The sequence below is a fragment of the Plectropomus leopardus genome, chromosome 10 (assembly GCF_008729295.1).
Source record: "Plectropomus leopardus isolate mb chromosome 10, YSFRI_Pleo_2.0, whole genome shotgun sequence".
Taxonomy (NCBI): Eukaryota; Metazoa; Chordata; class Actinopteri; order Perciformes; family Serranidae; genus Plectropomus; species Plectropomus leopardus.
In genome coordinates this window covers 29,967,136-29,992,827 of record NC_056472.1, presented here as the reverse complement: position 1 = coordinate 29,992,827, position 25,692 = coordinate 29,967,136, and the positions used below count along the sequence as shown (strand labels likewise).

At 40.9% G+C, this 25,692-nt stretch overlaps 1 protein-coding gene across 1 annotated transcript in view; it reads right to left on the bottom strand.

Moving 5' to 3' along the window:
* Positions 1 to 3,203: 3,203 nt before the first annotated feature.
* arhgap20 (Rho GTPase activating protein 20) overlaps positions 3,204 to 25,692 on the bottom strand; it is a 44,072-nt gene continuing 21,583 nt past the window's right edge. Inside the window, exons 9-15 of the mRNA XM_042494555.1 lie at positions 24,911 to 25,114; positions 18,075 to 18,265; positions 17,207 to 17,371; positions 16,629 to 16,738; positions 15,944 to 16,133; positions 8,141 to 8,255; positions 3,204 to 6,389 (exon numbers count right to left, since the gene is read on the bottom strand). Coding sequence (XP_042350489.1) covers positions 4,750 to 6,389; positions 8,141 to 8,255; positions 15,944 to 16,133; positions 16,629 to 16,738; positions 17,207 to 17,371; positions 18,075 to 18,265; positions 24,911 to 25,114 — 2,615 coding nt within the window. The 3' untranslated portion in view covers positions 3,204 to 4,749. The remainder of the gene's footprint in view (positions 6,390 to 8,140; positions 8,256 to 15,943; positions 16,134 to 16,628; positions 16,739 to 17,206; positions 17,372 to 18,074; positions 18,266 to 24,910; positions 25,115 to 25,692) is intronic.

Below are 25,692 nucleotides of genomic sequence, written 5' to 3'. Positions count from 1 at the left end.
CTCTAAAAAGTAGTTATTTTATATATTTTATTATATTTTTAGATATTCTGAAATATAACATTATAATTTTAAATATACTTTTCTGCCCATATTTTTTGCTAATTTTCTAATAATCTTTCCGTTATTTATATATTTATTTGAGGTAATTTTATTGAAATTAATTTATTCATTTGATTTAAAAGTTTACTTAACCTTTTACTAATTTCGTGCAATGTTTATGAAAGAAATCAACGCAATTTGCTAAGTGTGAAAAGGGTCAAATAGCTTGTGAAAGGTGTCTCAGCACAGCACAAAAAAATGATACTGAGCCACGTTTCAAAGGGTTAACAAGGGCAAAGCAAGTCTTACCAGAATGTCTTGATTGGGAATGAAATGACAGCGTTTGTCAGCTGATGTTTGCTGGTCTGCAGTCAGTTTTCGTAGTGTTCGTGTAGTTAACTTCATCCACACGTGATTCACTCAGAACTGTCATTCAAGCAGAATCCATGTTTGCGTCTTTCATGGCGCTTAATGCCAGATCTCTTTTGGCATGACATCCTCCAGCAGAGCCCTGACGTCACAGCTGCATCAGCTGATTGGCATCAGCCTCTTCATTCATGCCTCAACATGATTGTCTTATTAACCCTTTGAAGACCTGGATCTACATCAGTTTTGTTGTGCTGCGTTCAGATGCCCTTTAACAAGTATTTAAACCTCTGGAGCTTGAGAAAAGCTTGTTTTCTTTTGAAAACATGGGAAAAAAGGTGACAAGAAATTGAACTGAAATAAACTGTGAGGAGGGAAAAATGTCCAGAAGACTATATTTGAAATTTGTAGAATTTAATATTTTAATTTTTAAATTTAAAATATATTTTTTTCTATTTTGTTTTTTTTGCCATTTTTAATGGTTATTTTTTCAATTTTTTCGTTTTCTTTTTAAAATTTTATTTATTTATGAACTTTTTTTAAGGTAATTTTTGGCCATTTTTTAAAAGTTGCCCATTGCCTTCCTCCCATGTTTTCACATTTTTGAAAAAAATCAAGCCAATTTGCTCAGGTTTCAAATGGTTAACTAACTCTTTGACTTCTACCTAACTGACTAGTAACATCCTATCATACATGCAAACGTGGCCATCATAACGCACTAATCTGCTAATATCTACTAGAGCTGATGATCTTTCCAACACTCCTTGTGTTATGGCTTTTCATATTTTTGACACCTAAAATACTTGAAGCATATCCCTCCTTACTGCTCGAATTCTTTTCCCCACCAAATCTATAAACAATCAATTCCTGTTCTTACTTTCATGAGTAACCGCACGAAAGAACAAAGTCAGTCTGATCCGATCTGTATATTTCACAAGAGCGACATTTATTAAAATCAATGACATTTTGTTCTCGTGAGCGTTGGACATCAGATGTACACAATATACAAATGGTGCGTTTTGTAGCAAATATACTTTCTATAGGGACAGCAGCAGCAGAATTGGCATGTACAAAAATACACATTTGATTTTTTCACACAACACGACATACCAAAGTAACAAGATAATATATTTATATATATTTATATATTTCTGTATCATAAATATGCAGAACTATACACGTTGGACACAATTCACTGTAATGGAGATAACAATTAAAATATTAATAATAATAGAAGGGAACAGTTTAAGACTGATGCTTATCATGACAAGGACCTTATTGCAGTGTGTGGTAAGTTTATTTGGTTAATTCCCATAAAAACTACACTTATATTGTGTTAAGAATATATTATCTTTAAGTATGTATTTACGTTCCTTTCAGTAAATTAACCCTTTAAACCTGAGCAAATTGCCTTGATTTCTTTCAGAAACACGGGAAGAAGGCAATGAGAGAAAAAAGAAATCACTTAAAAATTTGCAAGAAATTACCTGAAAATAAGTTTAAAAAAAAAAGAAAATTAAGAAAAAAAAACAAGTGGAAAAATGCTTTTAAAAAACTATAATAATTTTGTAACATAATTCTAAATATGTAATTATAATCACTTTTCTACAGCTTTTATGTGTGAAAAAATAAAATAAAAATTGCACCACTTTGCTGAAAGCAGCACATGAAAAGTGACACTGCTGCAGGTTTCAAAGGGTTAATGCACAGTGAAATAAGGTCATTGATTGTTAAGCGTCACCTTAGAAATTAGCGCTGCATTGACGGCAGCATTGGAATGAAAATATCATAACATTATGGACAGAACGTACAAAAACTGTGGTGCATTCAACTCCACATACACACACACACACACACACACACACACGCACACACACGCGGTGTCCTTGTCATTCATGTGAGACTGAATGGGTTTCTTGTTGAGAATAATGAAGTGCTATACAAGCAAGAATAAAGGAGATTTCTCCTTCAATGGCACACGTTTTTTCTCACATTCCTGCTCAGGACACGCTGTCAATGATCACATCATATTCAAACGCTCTGACTTTCTTTTTTCACCCACACACAGCGACAGTTTCTCTTCTTCCCTCCCGTGTCCCGTCCCTCCCTCCCTCCCAGGTCACAGAGATATAAACCAGAGCTTCAGAGGACAACACTGCGCGCTGTGTGTCTGGAAACTCGGCTCATATGAATAAATAACGGCCCTATTGATTCACTCATTCACACAGACTAACGCTTCACTCTCTGGGGGAAAAATGCTTCACTTTACAGATGCAGTTTGTCACAAAAGGTACAAATGCCGTTAAGATGTTTTAAGTATGTACAGCTGGAGTCATCGGTTTGATAACTTTCCTCCTCTGGCAGCAAACATCACACATGTTGTGGATGGAGCTACAAGCATGTTCATAGTGTGTTATTTTTACTGCAACGTTAAAGGGGACCTAATACCTACGCTATTCTGTGTTTTGTGCTTATGGATTATGTAGAAAAAGAATTACTTAATATTAAACTTGGGCAAAGTTTCAATCATGTGTATTTTGTGTTTGCATAGCGCAGCCTGCACTGCTACATGTAGCTACATGCTAACGTCAGAGAAACATAAATCTTGGTTGCTGATGTTGTTAATTTCCCAAAGATTTGGGATCATGTATCTGTTAAAATATGTCCAGTTGCATTTAGAAACTTTAATTACCAAATTTTCACTGTAAATGCTGCTATACTCCATACTCCAAGTAGCCTACACTGCTAACGTACATGTAGCTACATGCTAACTAATCTCAGTTGCCTGATTTTGTTAATTTATCTCCAGTTTTGGATCATATTCCTGCTGGAACACATGCTGCTGAGTTTAGAAGCTTTTATTCGTTATTTTCTTATGGTAGAAAGTGTCGCTATTTTTGCGAGTACACTGCTAAGTACATGCAGCTACATGCTAACATCAGGGAAACACGTACTCTTGGTTGCTTATGATGATGATTTCTCCCTGATTTCGGATGATATATCTGCTGCAACATGTCCTATTGCATTTAGAAACTTTTCTTTGCAAATTTTCTCAGTAAAAAATGCCTCTATACTCTGTTACAGTCATCTCACAGTTGCAAGTAGCTTACACTGCTACATGTAGCTACATGCTAATGTCAGGAAAAAGTGTAATCTTGGTTGCCTGATTTTGTTAATTAATCCCCGATTTCAGATAATATTTCTGCTGGAACATGCTGTCATGTTGAGAAGCTTTTACTGGTTATTTTTTATGGTAGAAAGCGGAAAGCGTTGCTATTTTTTTTCCTGTTCAGTCAATCCCCGGCTGCAAGTACACAGCTATCGTACGTGTAGATACATGCTAACGAAACTTGGTTGCTAATGTTAATTTCCCAAAGATTTTGGATCATATATCTGCTGAAACACGTCTGCTTGCATTTAGAAACTTTTATGATCAAATTTTCACTGTAAAAAATATAAGAAAAGCATATTAGGCCGTCTTTAGCATTAGCTGTGCCAAAATTTGTATCCCCCCTCAAAAGTTTTTTTTTTCTGAATTTACATGCATATTTAGTCAACTTTTTCACAACATTTGAAATGTTTTGCTGCTAGAAAATTATTACAAAAATGTGTCAAAGCCTGGATTTTTCTGCCAGTTTTAATGGATTTTCTGCTGGCTTTGGAAATGCCATAAAATAAAAAATTTCACAAGCTTCCAGAGATTGAAAAAAGTTTTTTTTTTGTTCTTTCTCTTTAATTTAGGAAAATCTCCTCAGCCTTCATCATTTTTTCACGTGCTAAAAAAGCAACAACACATACCGGAAGGCAAAACGAGGACACACTGCCAAAGAAAAATATGTCTCAGGAGAACCAGATTTTGGCACAAATGCTGTAACTCTGACCAGTTTTGACAACAGCTTTAACAGCTTTGTTTAGGAATCCAGATGTCCAATTAAACCAACTTTTTCTTCATGTCTTCTCTGAAATGAATTCACAGAATCAGGCATCTTGACAGCAGAATGCCACCGTCAAATACACGAAAAAGCTTCTAAACTTAAACTATTGTGGATTATAGCAACTTTAAACCGTTCGATCTGCTGTTTGCCAGACACACTGTCACACTGTCACGTTGAACGAGGAGTCAGAATTGATTTACTACCACACGGAGGAGAGACATGGAAACGAAAAGTGCATCTGTACCTTTTAAAATCTTGGACGTACCACTACAGTAAACTGCAACACATTTTTGTATTGGACAGAAGGAAAAAGGGCGTATATGAGGGAATTCTATCACATCAACAACGAAGAGAAGTGAACACATCAGTTAAAGTTCAGTCTCTCAGTTTGTTTCTACTCAGTTCGTATTCACACGTAAGACTCTTCTGCAAAAAAAAGCTGGTCAAAGTCGTCCACTCGCGGGTCACTGCACCGCCTGCTCTGCCACTCCCTCTTCCCCTGCACGATCGCCAGCGCCACCTCCTGACTCCTCCGCAGGCATGCTTCAGCGTCCTCCTGACCCTGCGAGGAAAAGTAGTCCCTTACAGCTCGAGTGGCGGAGGGAGACAGGCAGTAGCGTGGCTCTGCGTGGTTGGGCTCCACCTCTGTAACTCTCAGGCCGCTGTCTTGAGGCTGGCCTTTAGACGGTCTGTCGAGGGTGAGGCTGGCGGAGGGGAGGGTGACGTCAGCGGGTTCAGACGCTTGGCGAGGAAGAGGGAGGGTCTTGCGCCCTTTGTATCCCTCCATGGCCGGAGTAAGAGAGTGGGACTTTTGCCTCTGGAGGACCAGAGTGGTGGCATTCTGTCCGTAGAAGACACCCTGCGGCGGCTGCACTGAGTCGCTCCTCGGGGAGGCTGGGATCGGGGGTCTGTAGGTGCAGGTCTGGTCGTGGAGCTGCCTCAGCTCTCGGACCGTCAGAGGCTTCTCCGTCCCCCTGTAGAACGGGGAGCGGCTGCGCTGCAGCTGCAGTAGCGCCTGCTGGTAGGACGGAGGGCTGCTGGATCTCCGCTGGGAGTTTCGGGTCGCCGCGGCGGCCTCCTGGGCACCGACGGAGTAGCCGTTACTGTTTGGGTGGGTTTTCCCGTTCACCACAGGAAAGTCCTCCTCTGAGTGTCCGTTTTCAGACTGCCTCAGGGACAGGCGGCGGTCTTTCTTGAGCCACGTGTTCGGGTGGAGGCCATGTGGATGTGGGGGAGTTTGATTGGTCCGAGGGGCCTGCGTGGACTGAGGCCAATGAGGCGGGGCTTCCCTCTGAGGGGGGGAGTCTCTGGGTGACAGCGGGGGCCGTCCAGGAAAGAGAGGGGAGAGAGGAGCGGGCTCAGCCAATGGAATCGCCCCATTGGTGGCGTAGTCAGTGGAGTACTGTGAGAAGGCGGAGTCTAAAGAGCTGAGGGAGGAGCCTGTCGGCGAGGTCGCCGGCGACGACAGACTGGAACAGCTGGCGTCAAGCCGCAATGGAGGCGGCGGGGCGTGCTTCGTCTTCCTCCGCCCGCCACTCTGCACTTTGGCTCCTCCCTTCTCACATCCGTCCTCCTCCTCCTCCTTCAGCTGCAGCCCGCTCAGCCCCTGCTCCAGAAACACCTCGTCCTCCTCCCGCTCCCCCTCCATGGCGGCATCATAGCTCGCCTTCCTCACCAGTAGGTCATCGGCGTGAACGGTCACCGTGCCCAACGGCGGCGTGCTTGTCAGCGCCAAAGCCGGCTCTGAGCTCCTCCTCAGCCTCCGGGGACCCTGCGACGGCCCGTTGGCCTGGCGGGCGCGCGGCTGTCGGACCGCCGGGCTGAACCTCCTGGGTCTGGCCAGCGGGGGGAGCTGCAGCAGGAGGTCGCTCTCAGGGTCGGGATCGGGGTCGCAGTCGCTGAGGGTGATGACGGAGTCCCGGCTGCGGCTGTCCGGCTTGTCCTTGTCACGCAGGGGCAGCTGTTCCTGGAAGGGAGACTCCGGGTCGTCGTTCAGCTCGTTCTCCAGACTGTCGTAGGACGAGTCGTTCATCTGGAAGGACGACACATCTGGACGGAGAATAAAGGAAAGAGTGAAGAGACGATGTTATTATATGACTTTGAATAAACACGTGATACGGCCGAAATGTCAAACGAAGATAAAGAGAACTGAATCCAACTAGAATTACCAGCATGGATTACACACAGACATCAAAAATAGATGCTTCATACACATCTCGCCCTCAAAAGCACAGAAGATCTTTACAGTCAGAACAGTTTCAAGGTGAAGGTGAACGTTTGTGCCAGATTTGAAGAAAACCCATCAAGGTGTTCTTGAGATCATTTAATTCTTCACTGCTCGTCTTTGTTCACTATTATATTTCCTACAATGGTGAAGAAGTTCTTAAATTATACCTTCCATTTCATGCAAGTATTCTGAAATTTCGGGCATTTCCACCTACTACAAACCAAAATAACAATCCAGTTGAGGCTAACCAACCTTATTTACACAAAAACATACACTAAAAAACCAACACATCTCCCACTTTCTTTCTGCTCTGCCAGAAACTTTAAGCGGAGAAAGGGTGAGAGCAGTCTGAGGGAAAATATGAATTCTGACCCCTGAAATGAACAAAGACACAGTTGACTGCAGGAGACGAGGGGAACAGAGGACAAAGCGTCCTCCTGCTGTGCGCTCCTTCACCTCTGCTGGTTTATTTATAGCGTCAGGAAGAAAGTTGGTGGTAATTTATGAATGAGGAGATTCAACGCAGCGTTAATCAGCACCTGTGACCCCGGCAATCACCGAAATGACTGCAGGTCAGTCTACTGACCCCAATCAACCGGTCTGAGAGAGCCTAGGCCACTTAACAACACACACACACACACACACACACACACACACACACACACACACACTGAGCTCGTCACTCTGAAACCACCTTTGTTACTATATTTTAAGGTTTAACACTGAAGCATTGACAGTGAACTCTTTGAGTAAATGAGCTGGTCTTTAGCTGCGCTCATTTTGATGAAGACTCTATTTGCTTCTAAACCTCATTCAGAACTAAACCCAAAAATCAATATTGTCTAATTTTGCCTATTTTCTGCCTCTCTCTTTATTTAAAGTAAAACCATTTTCTTATGGGACCATAATGGAAAAGAAGTGTGTTTGAGGATCTTCAGAAGACATCATTTGTGTAACTGAACCTTTACGGTCTTTACATAACAGGAAATTTGCTTTTTGCTCGGCAACAACAACAACAACAACCGTTATAGCTGCAGACCATTTTTCGTGTGGGTTGATGACATTAGGAGTGCCCCAACAGTATCAACGTATTAACTAAATTGAGAGTAATCATTTTTGCAACCTGAATCCAGTTGTCTGGTTTAACTATTTTTACCAGTATTTTTTTATTTTATTGGTTTTAACTCAAGTACGTTTTTAATTTCACTGGTTCATCTATTGCTATTTTATTTTGTTAGTTTTTCCTTGTCTGTCATTTCTTGGTCTATTTATTTTATTTCATTCTTTTATTTATTTTTAATCATATTTAAAATTCTCTTGGTGGTGGTCTATTTATAGTATTATTATTTTATTAAAGGTATTCTTTTTAGCCACCGTTTCCAGTAGTCTGGTTCAACTATTGTTACTAGAATTTTCTTTTATTTCTTTTATTGGTTTTAACTCAGGTGTGCTTTTACTTTCAGTGGTTTAGTTATTGGTTGGTTTACTTGTGTGTTATCGTCTTTTCTTGGTCTTGGGCTTTTAGTATTATTTTTTAATTGAATTTTTAAGAAATGTTTTTTTTTATTCTCACCTGATCCGTGGTCGCTGCTGCTGCTCTTCTGGCTGAAGCTTCTGAACAGCGAGGTGACGTCTTCTCCCAGGAGGCTGCTGCAGTTCTCTATGAGGAGGCGAACGAGCTCACACACCTGCAGGAGAGAAACGCCCCCTGGTTATAGCTTCAAAGCTTTGACTTTGCTTTTGCTGACTGTTGGTTTTCTTACATTTGGCTGAAGGTGTGATTCTGTTACTGTTTATGCAGAGCTTGCAGAGGAGCGGTTCATCCAGCCAAAGCTCTGCAGTAATTCAGCAAACACGCACTTGTGTCGATGTAAACTCACAAATTTGCTGCTACACACAAAATGAACATTAATTAGATGTAGATATTAAACACTGAAAACAGTGTGAAGCTGTTGGTACTGGAGCTATTGGCTGCCTCATTTTGAGAAATCCTGACCTAAATAACTGTGATATCAGCTCCAAACAGCTGTCCAGAGCTGTGTTTTTGTGTGCGCGCCTCCCATATTATCATTCTGAGAAAAGTCTGTGTTCGTTTGTTTGGGCTGATGTTGACCCTCCAACTACACGACTATTTGCATTCCACACCGAGCAAGAAAACATCAAACTCCCTCTTCCCGGTCCTGGAAAATGTCTTGATAGTAATACATGACATCATGTACTGGCTTTGATTATCACTTTCTGAAACGCTTTTTGAAAGACCAAGACTGACAAATAACTGACAAATATGTTCTTAATGTGTCGTTTTACGCTTCAGCTCAATTTCCCACAAGCTAGAATGTGCTAGATTCATAAAACTTGGCAACATAGCTGGAAATGATGTCCATTCGCATCATAGACAAACTAATTGGCATTAACTTGATTTCTTTAAAAAACATGAAGAAGGCAATAAGCAATGAACGACGAAAAATTTTGTAAAAACTACAAGAAAATCCCCTGAAAATTAGTAAAAAAACAAACAAATAAGGAAAGGACTTGTAAGTGCTTCAGAAAAAGTCCATAAAATTGATAGAGAAAATAAAATAGAGATTAAATTCACAAGAGATATACAACACTTAGTCCTGAGCATAAATACCAAGTTTTATTCACGTCCAATTAACGGAGAGCCAGCAAATTGCTGGACTTTACGCGTGCAATTATTTAAACTCTGCATACCTGTAATGTTTGAACTATAGTATGATTGGTCTCCCCTCTCTTTTATTATTATTTATTTATTTTTGTTTACTATATTTTTCATTATATCTATGAGCAATCACACAATTTGCAAACGGCTTCCAATATAAACTGCCTGTCTCCTGCAGCCACTTGAAGTTCTGAAACATGCTGACGGTGTTTCTAAGAAAACCATGAGCCCAGTTGGACTCCACACTGAACAAATCATGTTACTTGGCTGAAAGCCACGCCTTTAAAACTAAACAGACACAATTTACTAAACACATATGACGTGCTGAGACGCAGAGCTACTCAGAAGAGTCATATCCTCCCTGGTGGAAAGTTTCCACTAAAATCTGTTTGTAAATGAGTTGTTTTTCCTGTCATTGCTGCGTTTTTGTGACACTTTGGAAAACAGAAAGACAAACACACTTTAGGGCCTCCCTGTTTGTTTGTTTGTTGGGCCAGATGTTGTCTGTTCATGTGTCTGTATGGTGTCCATATGGGTTGTATGACTCGGTGTTTAGAAGAAGAGTCCAGCATCACAAACAGGCTACACTATGAACTTGTAGACTTAAATCAACCGGTTTCAAGACTTTTCAGGAATCAAGTGCAATTTTTCTCTATAACAGCAACAAACTGTCAACAACAAGTTGATCTATAAGAGAAAATTGAAGTTATTCAAGTACACTGTGATTTTTTTTGTCACTTGTTTAAAAAAAACTAAAATTACAGCCTCACGGTTTAATACCTCCATGATGCAGTCAAGTTGCAGTTTACATCTATGTTTTTGCAAAACACTGTGACGTCACAGTGATTTCACTTATTAGACATTTGGGTGAAATTTTGTCAGAAAAAAATCTGGAGTTATGGCCAAAAACATGTTTTGTGAGGTCAAAGTGACCTCAATGTTTGACCTTTGAACACCAAAATCTAAGCAAGTAATTCTTCAGTCAAAGTGGACATTTGTGCCAAATTTTTAAAAATTCTCTCAAGGTGCACATAAGATATAATACTGATGGAAATGAGACAGACAAGGTCTTATGTCCTTGACCTTTCACCACCAAAATCTAATCAGTTAATTCTTAAGTGGAATTGGACATTTGTGTCAAATTACTGAAAATTCCCTTCAGGCCTTCTTCAGAACTTACATGCACGAGAATGAGATGGACACAAGGTCACAGTGACCTTTGACCACCAAAATTTTATCAGTTCATCCATGAGTCCAAGTGGACGTTTGTGCCAATTTAAAAAAGAAAAATCTCTTAGGGTGTTCTTGAGATATCACGTTCACAAGAATGAGACAGATGAGGTCATGATGACCTTGACATTTGACCACCAAAATCTAATCAGTTCAATGTTGAATAAAAGTTGAGATTTGTGCCGAATTTGAAGAAATCCCCTCAAGGAGGTCTTGAGATATCGCATTCACGAGAATGAGACAAACGCAAGGCCACAATCACCTTTGACCACCAAAGTCTAATCAGTTCATCTTCGATTCCAAGTGAGCGTTTTTGCTAAATTTGATCAATTCCCTCAAGGCGTTCTTGAGATATGGCGTTCACATAAACGAGACAGGCGATGTCACAGTGACCTTGACATTGGACCTTTGACCACTAAAATCGAATCAGCTCATTGTTGACTCTAAGTTGACGTTTGTGTCAAATTTGAAGAAATTCCCTAAAGGCTTTCTTGAGAGACAAACAAACCGAGAACATCATGCCTCCAGCCACCTGTCGCCGGGACGGAGGTATAAAAACACTCTTAGGCTCTGATAATGGACCAAACTTTGGATTAAAAAAAGTGAGAGAAACATTTTACCTGACAGATGACGGGAGATGAGAGCTGTTATATAACTTAATGAGTTTCACTTTTCGATTAAAAAGGCACCGTTAATCTCCCAGAATTGTTACCAGAGCACAAATGCAACATTAACTTTCTGGTTTTATCTCCTCTTTGTGTATACTAACCCTCTTCGGATACCAAATGTGCTAATGGCTGCTGTTTGAAAGTCCTGAGGCCACATTTGACTTGGATTATGGGTAATTCCCGGCTCTGACATCCATTACCTGCAGTGACACTTTCACATACATAAGAAGCAGATAAATACACAAGTGTCTCATCAGTCTGTCATCATGGCTGACACTTATAAAGTCAGCAGGTAAATTCTGTCCACGTGGAATCTGCACACCTCATTTTCACAATCAGCCAAAACCTGTTTGCGATCACAGGTGTATTTATCTTCAGATATCTTTAGATACTGTTGCTCTGTGACATCTGTCTGCCATCAGCGCACAATAACATTCCACTGTCTCATTCCCTTTTTAAATTATGTAATAAAGTGATTACACTGTGTCCCATTCCTGCAGGGCAGCAAATCATCTGGCAGGCATTTTAACAGGCAACTGGTAAGTATGTGTTTATCAATCTATAATTATAGGGGACATTAAGTTTCAAGGCTGGTATGTCTGACGTCCTCAGCTGACATTATTTTCCATCAGAGGCTGGTTTAAGGGAGATTTGAATTATATGAAAGGAAGGTGGTTTAATGCACCAGAGTTATAGGCTACATTTTGGGAAAGCGGAGAAACAGGTATGACCATTTTCACAGGGGTCTCTTGACCTCTCACTTCAACATATCTGAGTGAAAATGGGTCCTTTGGGTACCCACAAGTTGCGCCACTTTGTGCTTGTCCCATGCAGTTTTGGGCAAAAACCATGCAGCTTTTCTTATGCAGTACAAAAGTGTTATTTTGGCCTACTGTATTTTAATGTCTCTGCATACTGGGGTTTCTAAACAGTCTTTGAATTGTATAAATTGGATATGACTGGAAAGCTGAGACTCGTGGATTTAACTCATAATTGCAAATTTACCATATGTGCCTGGTGGAATTGTCCCTTTTCTGACAGTCATGATAGCGGCAATTAAAAAAAAACAGTTGACCAATTCATCTCTTATTGTGTTGAATTAATCTGCAGATGCTTTGGTTGAAAATGAGACCTTCGAGGTGTATCATAGCACCGCCAAAGGTGACTTTTCACAACACTACAACATTATTTTTCAGACATATAACCTTACATGTAACCTTCACAATCCCATATTCTCCAGAAATTAGACAGCAAGCCTGTTATTTTATCGAAATGTCTGAAATGTTGCAAGCACGACTCTATTATATTTTGCAAAAATAAAAGCTTTCTGTTCCTTTTTCATTGCTTTCGCCACTTTCACCATTTTTAAGTTTTTCATTTCTACTTCCCTTTCGGGACTCTTTTCTTTCCTGCTACTCTTTTTTCCTTTAGCCTCCGTGTCCTCCTTCAATCACTCACTCAGCATTCCTGGCTATCGCTCAGAGCGGAGCTGCTACGTGATGCAGAGCACTGTTAGAAAGAGCTTGAGGGCATCCAGAAGACTTTCAACCATCCATCAACAGCCCATTCAGAGCTACTTCTTCTTCCTTAACTCAGCGGGATATTATCTTAAACTTTCTCTCACCTGTTCTGCTGAATATCATTCACAAAATATTTGTCTGCAGCACCAACGCAGGTTGAGTTTCTACAGTATCACTGCAGGATGCATCATCTGCACGTGTGCGTGGGCTTGTGTGTGCATTAAGAGATGTCACAGCTGTGTGTTAGTGGCTCATTGCTGAGTATTTTTGAGGTCGTACATAAACACATACATCCAACATTCTGCAAAGGAAAAATCTGTGTATCACTTTTTTGTTGTGTCCTCTGTTGGATACTGTAATGCGGAAAAGTCGCAATAAAAGCAGAAGAAAAACAAAGTTTAAGTCCACGTTTAGAAGCCAAACTCGAGAGAAAAACAACGTTCTTTTGAATGATTTGTCTCCCTGTCTCCATCTTAAGTAATACACACACTAAAGCAGTATTTACCTCGGCCTCTTTCAACCAAAAACATTTAAATCATACACTGCGTGAAGGAAGGAGGAAAACAGAGGCTAAACCAAATTGGCTGAAACTGAACGTTCACGTGTCTCCAGACAAGTTTGGAAACTAGCCATTACACAGCCAGGAGCCCACGCTGGTTTAAATTGGCCCCCGGCTCCGACCGCAGGGAGGGAAATGTCGAAATCTCACTGTTATTTTTTAAAAGTTTTTTCCCAGGAAAAGGGTCGCCTGCGCTCGTGCTGCGCACACAAACACGCAGTGTGTAGGAGGGAAAGTGTTATCAGTGTTTGTGAAAGAGATATTTAGGTATTTGTGGGGATTTGTGCTGACGTGTGTGTGTGTGTGTGTGTGTGTGTTTGTGTGGAGAGAGAGGTGTTTCAGCGACACAGTTTTCCACTAAAACACACACTTAGCCTCAGGATTCTGTAGGAAATTCTTTGCATGTTTTCTCAATGAACCTCAGCCACCTCAAGCGCGCGCGCGCACACACACACACACACACACACACAAACACACGCACATTTAAACAGATAAGCAAAGCAGCCACCCAGAGAGATTGTTTTTAACTCAAATACTGTAACTTTCCAAATAGACCACAAATCACAAAGCTGTGTATGAGTACAGGATGGGCTCTGCAGGGCGAGGGGGGGTTTCCTCTGTGGGCTCTGGCTGCAGCCGCTTTCGTGGAATTAAGTCGTCTCAGGTTAGCCTCGCTGCCCAAGATATGGTGGAGAAAGAGCGAGCAATGTTTCTTCATCGTTTAATTAACTTTAGATTTAAAAAATACAACAAAAGAGAAATTCAGTGTCTGGAAGATCACAAGCTGATTTATCTCCAGTTAACACTTGTTTCTGATTTGCTGGTAGGCACCTGTTATCATCAAATATCGGGCCAAATGTGGCATCGTACGTTCTGCAATAAGTTTGATTACGCATCGTATCAGTGTTTCTAAAGTCAAGTCACATACAAGCCGTTTCATTGAGGTGGATGATGTGTCATCTTGGTGAGACGCCTGCCGAGCTGCGGACCCTTGTTAGAGTGCAAAAAACAATAAAACCACTTTCCTTTGAGTGAGCAGGCACTGTTTTAGGGCCCTGACACACCAAGCCGATGATCGACTGTCCGTCAACTGTGAGGCGTCGGTGAGCGTCTGTCGCCCTAGTCTGTGTCTCACACTGTCAACCTCTGTCTGCTTTTTCTAGCTGTTAAAGCATGTTGAATCCGCTGCCGCAGCCTGCAGGTGACTGACTCTGACTGGCCGTTCAGCTCAGCGCACGAGAAGAGAGACGGAAACGAGGGAAGTAAACAAAGGGCTAAAATCACAGAGATTATAATGGAGAGTTACTTCCTCTCATGCAGGGACATATGCACTAGTTGGCCGTCAGTTATAGTTGTTGTGGTGTGTTCATGTGAAACTTTTTGGTTGAGACACGACAACGTGAGGTGACAAACAGTCTGCTTTATTTGATGCTATTTTTTTAATGTCGGTTATGTGTCAGAGTCCGTACAATTGGCTTTTAAGACACCACACGTGGCCAAAACGAGTTTTTTTACTGAGACATTGCTGCATTTCCTGCTGCTTTTTAGCCAATGGAACTGGGTATTTTAAACCAAAACATGATCTTTACTTTACCAAAACCAAGTGTTTTTTGTGCCTAAACCTAACAACACGTTAACCACAGTAGTGTTAAAACTAAAAGTTTCAATGTATCCACCACATAATAAGTTACAAATGTCACGTTTCCATGGTTTGCAGAAGTGTTCAATGCCAAAACTTATTCTGGAGATTGAGTTGAAGTTTTAGGACATGTAAAATGTAAAATGTAAAAAAAAAAAAAACAGTTCTAGAGACATTTTGAGGACAAATATAACTCAAAGGATGCAAAATTGACCAGAGACAAATAAATAAATACAACCAGAGCTGTCTTTATACCCACATACCACCAGAGCCAATGAAAAAGTTTGAGATTTTTTGTAATTTGGGAGAACTAACTCTTCAATGGTGACTTGATACTCTCAGTGGTGATCCAGAAACCAGTATCTTCTTGTGTGCTTTGGAGTAAGTCACCATGAAACTTTGTGCTTTCCTGTAAAGTCTTACTCTAAACCTGAGTATTTCAAGCTCAGCAAAGTGTAAGAATGTTGCGATTTTAGCTCATGAGCGATCATCAGAGATGACATGTGAATGTGACTGAGCATGTGTGTGTGTGTGTGTGTGTGTTTGAGTGTGTGTTACAGCTGTGTGTTAGTGGGTCAGCTCCCGCCAGGAGGTCAACGCTCACATCCGCAGGGAAACTGTCTGCTGACAAACGGCTCTGAGGCCGGCAGAGGTTGTGTGTGCATGTGAACACGTATGTGCGCGCACACACACACACACACACACACACACACACACACACACACACACACGGTTTACTTGTGTTGGTGAAATCTGAATTTCTTGCCTGTCTGTCAAACTCTTGTGTGTCTGTCTGTCTGGTCACATGTGTTTCATACGCCACAGAAGCGCGTACACACTCATACTGAGACGGTCTCTTATTCCACTGAAATGTTAAATTCCTCGTAGTTTGCACACTGTCTCAGTAAGCCTCCTCTACACACACACACACACACACACACAGACCTGTAGCAGTTCAGTGTATTTAGAGTGTTGTTCAGCTTCATGAAAAGGTCGAGACGAAGTGCCAGCAGTCATTCAAGTTACAGGGCGCCAGAAAAAAATGCAAAAATAGCGAAATTCGCAAATTTAAAACCTCACCTTTTTGGTGCCTTCTCCCTCCATTTCGGGGGTGCTCGGCGTTGGAGCCCAAAGCATGCTGGGAGCGATGCAGACAGACAGGTTGAAGGCGTTCATCTGGTTGTCGTGGGCGTTGCCTTGGATACAGTGCAGAACGCCGATCACGTGTCGCAGGAGCAGCAAGTTCTCGCTGGGCAGGAGGTGGAGCAACCTGAGAGGAGATGGACATCATGTGAACTGCACGACTCCAGCTAACATCCGAAAATACTTCGTTCCTTCTTCTCACAGTGTGTGTGTGTGTGTGTGTGTGTGTGTGTGTGTGTGTGTGTTTTGTCATGATGTTTGTTGATCTCAGTCTCCACAGGAGTTTCTCCACAAACATTTTCATTGTTGCTTCCATGTTTTTTATTTTCCAAAGCAAAAGGAATTTAGTTTGTTGCTTCTGGAGCTGAAGCGTCTCCCTCTCTGTGTCTTTCTGTCCCTCTCGAGACATAAACAGCACGTAATTAAAGGAAAAACCAACAGTGTCACAGTGAGGTGTTGGGCCACCACAAGGAAACAGAACACTCATTTATTCAGGTCTTTCCTTTAATTTTTCACCCATCTGTTTAACGAATGTCTGTGTGACTTGTTGTGCTTTTTAGAAAGAGACAGCAACCTGCTGTGTATTTTAACTTTAAAATTAGCAGTAAGAAGTTGTTCCTACCTCTGGACAGCTTGCGTCCTCTCCTCCCCTCCCTCCTCCTCCATCACATCCATCCACTGCTCGTACAGATCCACACACAGCAGGCTGCCTGGGATATTTCGCAGGAAGTCCTGTACACAAAAATGACATGAGATCTTAAGCTAAATGATCCAAATATGAGTGAAAGGAAAACTATCTTGAAGACTTATGTTATTTTCAAGACTGGCGTCACTTAATGTTCTGTCAGTGGACTACAGAATCGTCAATCTGCGTGATTAATGGCATCATTTTGGTCTCAGGTGATTCACAATCTGTGTCCATTGTGCAGAAACCAGGTAAAACACACCAAAGACAGGAGATGAATCAGTTCTGTGTAAAACCTCAGCTGCTCCCTGGATGCCCCGCGCTGAGGTGGCTGTTTGGCCTGGATGCTGAACAATGCAGCACCTTGTGTGTGTGACTGGCAGCGTGCCTGCCGGTGCACAGACAGATTATCCTGTCTGGATTTATGTGACTTTGGATGCACATCAGTCGCTCCTGCTTTCTGTTGTCTGGTTTCAAACCTGTGTGACGGGGCAGTTTGGGGTCGAGCGTGTTACCTTGAGGACGGCAGCGATGACGAACACAGACTGGTGTGTGATCTCCGGGTCCTCTGTCCCGCTGTCCAGTCTGTCCCGAAGCTCCCGGCAGGCTTTGACCCCCGCTGAGCGCCTGAAGACGCCCCGGGTGTACGGCCCCTCCAGGGACAGGAACACCAGCATGTCCTGCAGGGAACAAATTAGCAGTGATATCAATATTATGAATACAACAAAGACTTCACTTTTCTAACAAGGTTTGTATCGCTGACAGAGCTACGAACTCAAAAGCTGCAGTACAAAACCCTGATATTAAAGAGCTTTTAATGTAAAACCCTTTAAAACTTGAGAAAGCTGATTTTCAAAAACATGGGAAGAAGGTGATAAGAAACTTCAGATAATGCCCAAATATTAGCAAGAAATTAGTGAAAAGTTACAAGAATGTTACCTGGAAATAAGCAATTTTATTATATTAATAAAATAAAATAAATAAACAAGTGATATATATATATAGCTAATTTTCAGATCTTTCCTTGCCATCTTTTAATTCATAATTTTTTATTCGTCTTCTTTTTTTCGCAGTTTGCAGGACATTTCTTTTCAAGTTGCTCAGCACTAAATGGTCAGAGGGGAAACTCTTTTGTTGACGGAGATTCTGGGTTTGCTTATTCAACAGATTGCGATTTCACTTCCCTTGTAATTTCAGCGAGTCTATTATTTCTCTAATTTGCTATTCTGTGCTGAGTGTCGTTAACTCGCAGAACAGTAATCTAACAGTGGTTGTGATCTTCATACCACTACATCCCCCTCCACTCAAACACACCAGACCCTCCTCCCTCCAGACAGACCCTGACCCCCTCCTGCTGGCCTGCGTGACCTCGACTCGGCTCACCATGACAGGCTTGGGCAGGCCGTGCTCCGCGGAGCAGACGGAGCTCAGGGGTCGTCCGAACAGCCGTCCCTGAGTGGGGCAGAGCGAAGTCGGGGACAGGGGCAGGCCGTCCAGCTGCGTGTTGGAGCCTCTCCAGAAGGGCCAGTTGATCAGAGACCTCTTCCTCTTAAAAGTCTTCTGCTGACCAGGCTCTGCGGGGGACACGAGGAAGAGGTGAGCTGCGGTTTCAGACAGAACCAAACTGCTGCTTGAGTAATTCATGTTGGAGTCACTGGAGTGCACGTCCAGCAAAGCTCGATGATTCACAAAACTGCAGACTTGCAGCAGCTCATGTTTATTTTTTTAGAGTTCTGGGTCAAATTTTTTTAACAAATTAGATGTGAAGTGTTAAGCAGTTAAAGGTCAGGGTTTTCACATATTTTCTTGGACACAATTTCAAAACTTTTCTAAGGATCCATAGTAAAATTTTTATCTCCACTCACATCAGCATCAGGAGAAAATAAAAAAAACGCACGTGATGGTAAGCAAAACAACAGGTGATGGTGTTTTAAAGCTATGTTACGTTGACAGCTTTTATGTGGACTTTTTCAGCATGCATATGAAGGCTTTGTCTGCCTAAAAAGTTGCAGGGAGATTTACTGTGCAGGTTTTTCCAAAAAAAACAAAACAATACTGTGTAGCAGTGCATTTTTCTGCAGAGACTCTGTCCATTGCCTGAATCATCTCATTTTTTCTTATTTTCTGTGCTCAAGAGATTTTTGGGCATGTACCCGCACAAAACTCAGGTGAGGTCAGGGCTCTATAAAAAGGTAGTGACCAGGTGTTAAGCAGCAGACATCAAAGAGACACAACTCTGAAAAAAGGAGGTGAAATGCCAAAGAGAGGGTGATTTTTACTTTTCACAAACAGTAACGTGCAATTCTGCATATTATGCATTTAAAGAGAAAGACAAACAGTTCTATTGACAGAAAGAAAAAAAACATCAATTCAGTCTTTGAGAAAAAATACGTCCTGTCCTAAGACCTGTCCTCACGCTCGGGAGCAGCATTTCACTCGAGCTACGTGTTGCTTCTGTGTGAGACAGCACATGTATGTGGCTGTGTGTGTGTCTTCAGGCTTGTGACTGTGTTCCTCGTTGACATTTGCTCTGTCGTGACAGTGTCTACCTGTGCTGTTGTTGTTGTGTAAGTGTCTGTCTGCAGGTCTGTCTTCACTGCATGTTCTCTGTGACATAACAGCTCAGTATGTTCCTGCAGTTATGAAACTACATACTGTGCGTGCAGTCAAGTGCATGTTAATGAGAATGTACAGCAAACATTAAGAGTTTGCTGTTTGACACGACGCCTGCAGAAAAACTTAATCCAGACCTCAGTTGTCCTCACGGGACACAAAAAATATGGGACTAACTGTAAAGGCACTTTCTAATACGAATATCTGTTATGGAGAGGTGCGGAAAATGATTATTAGCTGATTAGTTGACGGAGATAAAATTTCTGCTGACAACTGAGATCATTGATTAATCATTAAGGTCAGTCATAGCACAAATCGCCTATTAGCGACCTATTAGCATATATCATAGGTATAATGTATTATTATTATTTTTATCTATTTAAACAGTTTTCCCATTTTATTGAGCAGAATTATTATTATTATTATTTTCTCATTCTCTGGTAATTATTATTAATTATCAAAAATCGTCATTAATTCAATAATTAAATCTATAACTATTATTATTTGCGTCAGAGTCTGAAATGTGATTCTCTGTTTATATCATTGTAAAACATATCTCTGGATTCGGGACTGCTGATTGGACCAAACAAGTCATATAAAAATGTCCTATTTCACTCTGGGAACTTGTAAAAGGCATTAACGATTGATCAATTAAAGAATAAACTTGATTAATATCATAAAACATGCAATAATTGATAATAACATTAATCATTAATCATATTCTGGATTGTAAATACTATAAAATACGTGTGTGAGACACTGGTGACAAAACTGCAGTAAATCTTTTAAAGGGCCACTGACGGGAAATTAAATTGTAAAAACATCATCAGCAGCAGTCTTAAAATCAAAACATTTGTGTTATAAAGTGATTGTGATTTATATCCGAGGGTGGGACTCTCAAATGAAGGATTCTTTCAGTGGGTGGAGGACCCAGACCCTCAAAAGAGCCCGCGAAATATGAGGCATACCTCACGTAGAATTCATTATTTAACGATCTGCTGTGGCGCCGAGCCCGAACACACTTCACTTCAGCTCTAACAGAATTAGTGGGCCGCTCTGGCACTTGTCAGCAGGCCTCGCCAGCATCGAACAAACACGACCTCGCTGTAAATCAGGCGTTACATCATTAGTCGGGGAGCAGTTTTAAAGAGGGGGAAACAGACGACTTGTCGACTGGGTGGGCAGCGTCCATCATCCCGCTCTAATCTCCTGCTATCGTTTTCGTAATGATCATGAGCGTTTAAGAAGGAAATGATGAACAATATCCTGATTTTGCAGATGCCAGATCAGAAAATGTTGTTTTGGAAGGGCAGTTAGTGCCCTATGTTTTTTATTTTTAAGACCTCCACCCACAAATAAACACATTTTTGTTAGATTGATTCTATTGGCTGCTGCCAGGTAGCATCATGGCAAATACTGGCTGGACCTGGACCTCTGCCTGCACCGTCTTTGCTTTGAATTTATAGCATAATTATGGTTTTTGGGCTGGACTGGATATCAGCCTTCAACACATTTATGGCACAGAAACTGACAGTCGTGTAACTTACGTTGTGGCAAAGCTGGCAAACGTGTATTGGAAATGTTTATCAGTTACTGTGTAACAAGACAGTAATGTGTGTGAAGAACTGTTTTGTTACTAGTTAACTGTTAAAAATATCTGTAGGTGGGTTTCAATTGAAGGCTTTCAAAATGTTGATAAAACACAATGTCGAGATGACTGAGTTATGTTATACGACTTCTCTTCTCGCCATATCATTAAAAGAATCATGGCGATGGATGTTTAAAACATCAGCAGGTTCATTTCGATTGCAGCCTCCGCACTAGCCGTCATTATTTACAATTGAAGGTGTGTTATGGGAGCGGTAATGGAAAGGACAGCCCCTTTTGCGTGGGAGCAGCCACGTAAAAGGGATTTCTGGGAGGTGTCAAAAATCTATTACAACAGCTAGTCTCATATCATGATATTGCTATAAAATCTATATATTCCCCGGCTCTATTTCATAAGTCTTAATATTTGATCATAACAGGCTCCTACCAGCAAAACAAGTGTTAACTGGAGTTAAAATGGTTTCTGGTAACAGTTTGCAGTGACCTACATTCTCCGAGTTTCTCTTTTATGTATTTTTGTGCACTTTAAATAAACTTCAAAGTGAAGCAACATTGCTCACTCTTTCCCCACCATATCTTGACCAGCCAGGCTAACCCGAAGTCCTGCAGCTGCAGCCGGAGCCCGCAGAGGAAACCCCCCTCACCCGCCACAGCCCGTTATGTTTTGAGAAACAAAGCATATACAGCTTTGTGATTTGTGGTGTATTTTGGAAAGTTACAGTATTTGAGTTACACACAATCTCTGTGGGTGGCTGCTTTGTTTATCTTTTCAAATATGTGTCAATTTACTGAAATGCAGCCTTTAGAATAGCAGGACACACAATATTGTGAAATCTAAGATGATATACGGTCTCAGGTGATATCAATATAATATCAATTTATTGCCCAGACCCTGTTTTTTAAACCTTTAAAACCTGGATGGACAAGTTTTTCTTGTGCTGCATTCAGACACCTTTTACTAGCCGCTAAAACCTCTGAAACCTGAGAAAACTGGTTTGATTTCCTTCAAATACATGGAAAAAAATCCAATGAGAAACTGGGCTAGAAAAGTCCTGAAAATTGGTTTAAAAACAAAAAAAAAGGTGAAACAAAGTGACCTGAAAATTTGCTGGATGGAAAAATATCCAGGAAACTATACTTATATTTATAAACTGCAAAAAATAATAAAAGGTGACAGGGAAATTATCTGAAAGTTAGCTGTTGGGAATTACTAGATATTATCAAAAAACGAGGGAAAATGTCCAGAAAATTGTATTTTTTTGTTTTGATCTAACCCATATTTAACCAAGTCAGTCCTGTTGAGCTCAACAATCTCTTTTTCAAAGGAATTATACCTTTAAAATTATGTTACATTGTTTTTATGTTGCTTTTTTCTTTGATTTTTACTTTTTTTGTTTTGTTTTGGTTTTTGTAACTTTTTACTAATTTCTTGCTATTTTTTGGGCCATTTTTTGTTGAGTCGCTGGTTGCCATCTTCCAGTGTTCCTAGGTATCAAACGTTTATTGTACCATATTTAAACATATTGTTTCGGTTGCACTTATGACATCATGTATTGGTGGATCTGAATGCAGTTTGTTGCAATGGACAGGTCTTGGAGCATTTAAACATATATAAAAAACATCACCAGAGTTTTATTTTGCACATTCCAGTTAGTTCGAGACAGAACTGCCTGCAGGGATGTTTGAGAATAAATGCCTGAGAAGGGGCTTCTTCCGTGGCTACGAGTCAATAAACACACGTGTTCGTTAGCTTTCGGGTTGGGCGTGAGCGATTAAGCCTCCATGGCGGCGGGGCTGGTATGGAGCGATTATGTAAGACGCTGTTATGCTTGAGGCGAAGGAATCTGAGGCGAAGCTTGTGGTTGGCAAACTGCAGCCTCCTTGACTGGAAAACACACACGTTTTCTCCTCTATTTGTTTTCCTCTAAACCTCATCCCCTACTTTTTCCATCCCTGTTACTCATCCCTGTCCTCTTGTTTTTCTTTCTCCTCCTCCTCGTCTTTCTGTCCTTCTCACTTTTCGAGGTTCCTCTGTAAATTCTTCCCCGTCTATCTGTTACCGTCCGCTGTTTCTTTTTCCTTCACCTCCACTGGCCTTCAGACTTACTCAATAGCTGTGTCATCTCTTTTCACTTTCCATCTTCCTATTCTCACACTCATCCGTCCCTTCTGGGGTTTCTTCCTCTTTGTCCGTCTGATGTTTTTCTTATTTTGACACACCGTCTCTCCTGACCCCCGCTCTGACCTCTCGTCTGTTAAAGTCTCCATTCCCACCGTTCTCCTCCACTCTTTTTCTTCTTGCTCACCTACTGATTGTCCTCAGAAACAAAAACAACGCGGCCGAGCGTCCAGAGCGAGCACAAACACAGTGAAATGAGTTATATAAGTGAAACAAATTCAGAGGAAGTACTCTCTGTTCTGCTTTAATACTTCTGCATCTGCATATTTCTTTCTGCGGTTTCAGAATTAGATTCATGGACGAATTCTTGACACGGAACAACCATTGATTTGCAAACCTCAATGGTCAAAAAACTAATATTTTTCACAGCTCTGTTTTACAACATACTTTTATTGTTGACACCAGTTGTTGCTTCTTGCAGATTTAACCCTACAAGACTGAAATTTTAACACTTAATGTGGATTTTTGGTTTGAAAACATTTATCATATGTTAGGGCTGAACCTACAAAGATTATTTTCATTGTTGAGCAAGCTGTTCATTTTTTAAAAAATATTTTCCATGCATTTTTGTTGTTTGTCATGGTATTTTTGTGTGTATTTTTGTGATTATTTTGCTTATATTCTGCTATTTCTGATCTTTTATCTATTTTTATTTGACATGCCTCTGTAGTGTTTAATCTCTTTGTGAAGCACATTTGGCATCATTTGTTGTTTTTAAATGTGCTCTAAAAATAAACCTGACTTGACTATTTTCTTGATTAACTGATGTACTGTTTAGTTTAGAAAATGTCAGAAAAAGGTGAAAAATGTCCGTCAGTGTTTTCTGAAGGAAAAATATTTGCATCTATTTTTTTCTGTAAAAATATCTCTAACGATTAATCAATTATCAAAATACTTGACGATTAATTTAATAGCTGACAACTCATTGACGGGCCGTTGCAGCTCTTAATTTGTTTTTGGAATATACCTTGAGACTGCAACTTTCCCAAAAGAAAATGTATTTTTGTTCACATCAGAGCAAAAACTAAACTAACAGGATGGCTTCACCAGGCCACTTTTTTGTGTGTTTTTTATGTTTTATGATTATGTCATGATGTGTTATATTATCAGCCCAATCACTAAAACAAAATGTTGGTACTGTAAGTTATTCGTACGTTTTATATGTATTAAATCATTTCGAAAATGATGTAGTATTTCAGCAGACTATCAGGAAGTGAAGGCGATGCTGGATGGTGTGACACCTTTGTGAGATGCGATCTGCAGACCGATGTTTGAGACCAACAAACAACAAAACCGTTTGTGATTTTGTGAGTCCTCTCTGCATTTCCAGCTGTTTTTTAGGAACAAAAGCCTTTTTTTTTCACCGTGACATTACAGCATTATCAGACGGGATTGTGCTCCCCAAGGTGGGCATTTTTGGCCAAAACATCTTTTCCTAACAATGACCAAGTGTTTTTTGTGCCTAAACATACATCAACCACAGCTCTATTGAAACTTAAAGTTTCAGTGTATCAGCTACATAATACAGGAAAATGTATTTGTATTTGCAGAAATGTACAATGCCAATGTTTCTCCTGCCGACTGGGTTGGTCCGATTTCTTTTGAAGCACCAAAAATAGCCAGCTGATAGCAAACATAAGCATGCCGCAGAATTTCTTCTTTTTCAAACTGTAATTTCACAGTTTTTTGTTGCCCACGTATTGAATTGTATTGAAATCTGAAACATACTTTCTTGAAAAATATCCAAAATATCATATCATGCAACCTCATGGTCTGACCCCCCCACAATGTGACCCACAGTGTTGACCGGCGGTCTTACCTATGAGCGGAGCCTGAACCAGGGTCACCTTGTTGGGCTTGAGGATGAACTGGCACTGTGTGTCTGGGGGGAGACACTGGTCCAGCAGCAGCACCCCTGGACAGTCGGTGGGACTGGCTGGATCCCTCCCGGCTCCTCCTCCTCCTCCACTGCTCCCACTGTCCCGAATGTGGCTCATCTTAATGCTGAAGGGGAACTCGTGGCCTGAGTGAGAGGTCAGGGTCCAGAGGTCAGAGGTCATGGCTCTGGTATTTGAAGTCTGTGCATTCGATGTGGAGTGAAGTCGAGAAATCTGATAAAAATTAAGGCTCGTGCCACGCAGCGATGAATCTGGAGCTGGGATGTTTGGAATTCAGTGTGAGAACAAAAGATAGAGAATGTCGCGGAAATACCACCGAGACGCAGAACGAGCTGCTCTGAAACGCTCCCAGATGTTGAGTTTTTGGTGTACTGTAGTAGTGACCCGCTCCCTGCGTATTCTCTTCAATGGTTTTCTTTTATATTCAGATGAAACAAGTTTTTTTTTTTTTTTACCCTCAATGAATTTATAAAAGACGTAATTGTAAGTATACGTGCAGATCCAAGATATCGCATTCTAACTGTAAAGGGGATTGATTATGCTTTTCCTTTTAATATGCCTTCTTTTCTGTCACATATATAATGTTATAATGTCAGATGTTCATATTAAATGTGGCTGAAGTCTCAAATAATGATGAAAATGATCTTCAGACTATTGTTCTGAATATTTCCGTTTCCAACTGATTTTTTTCTACTTTTGAGAT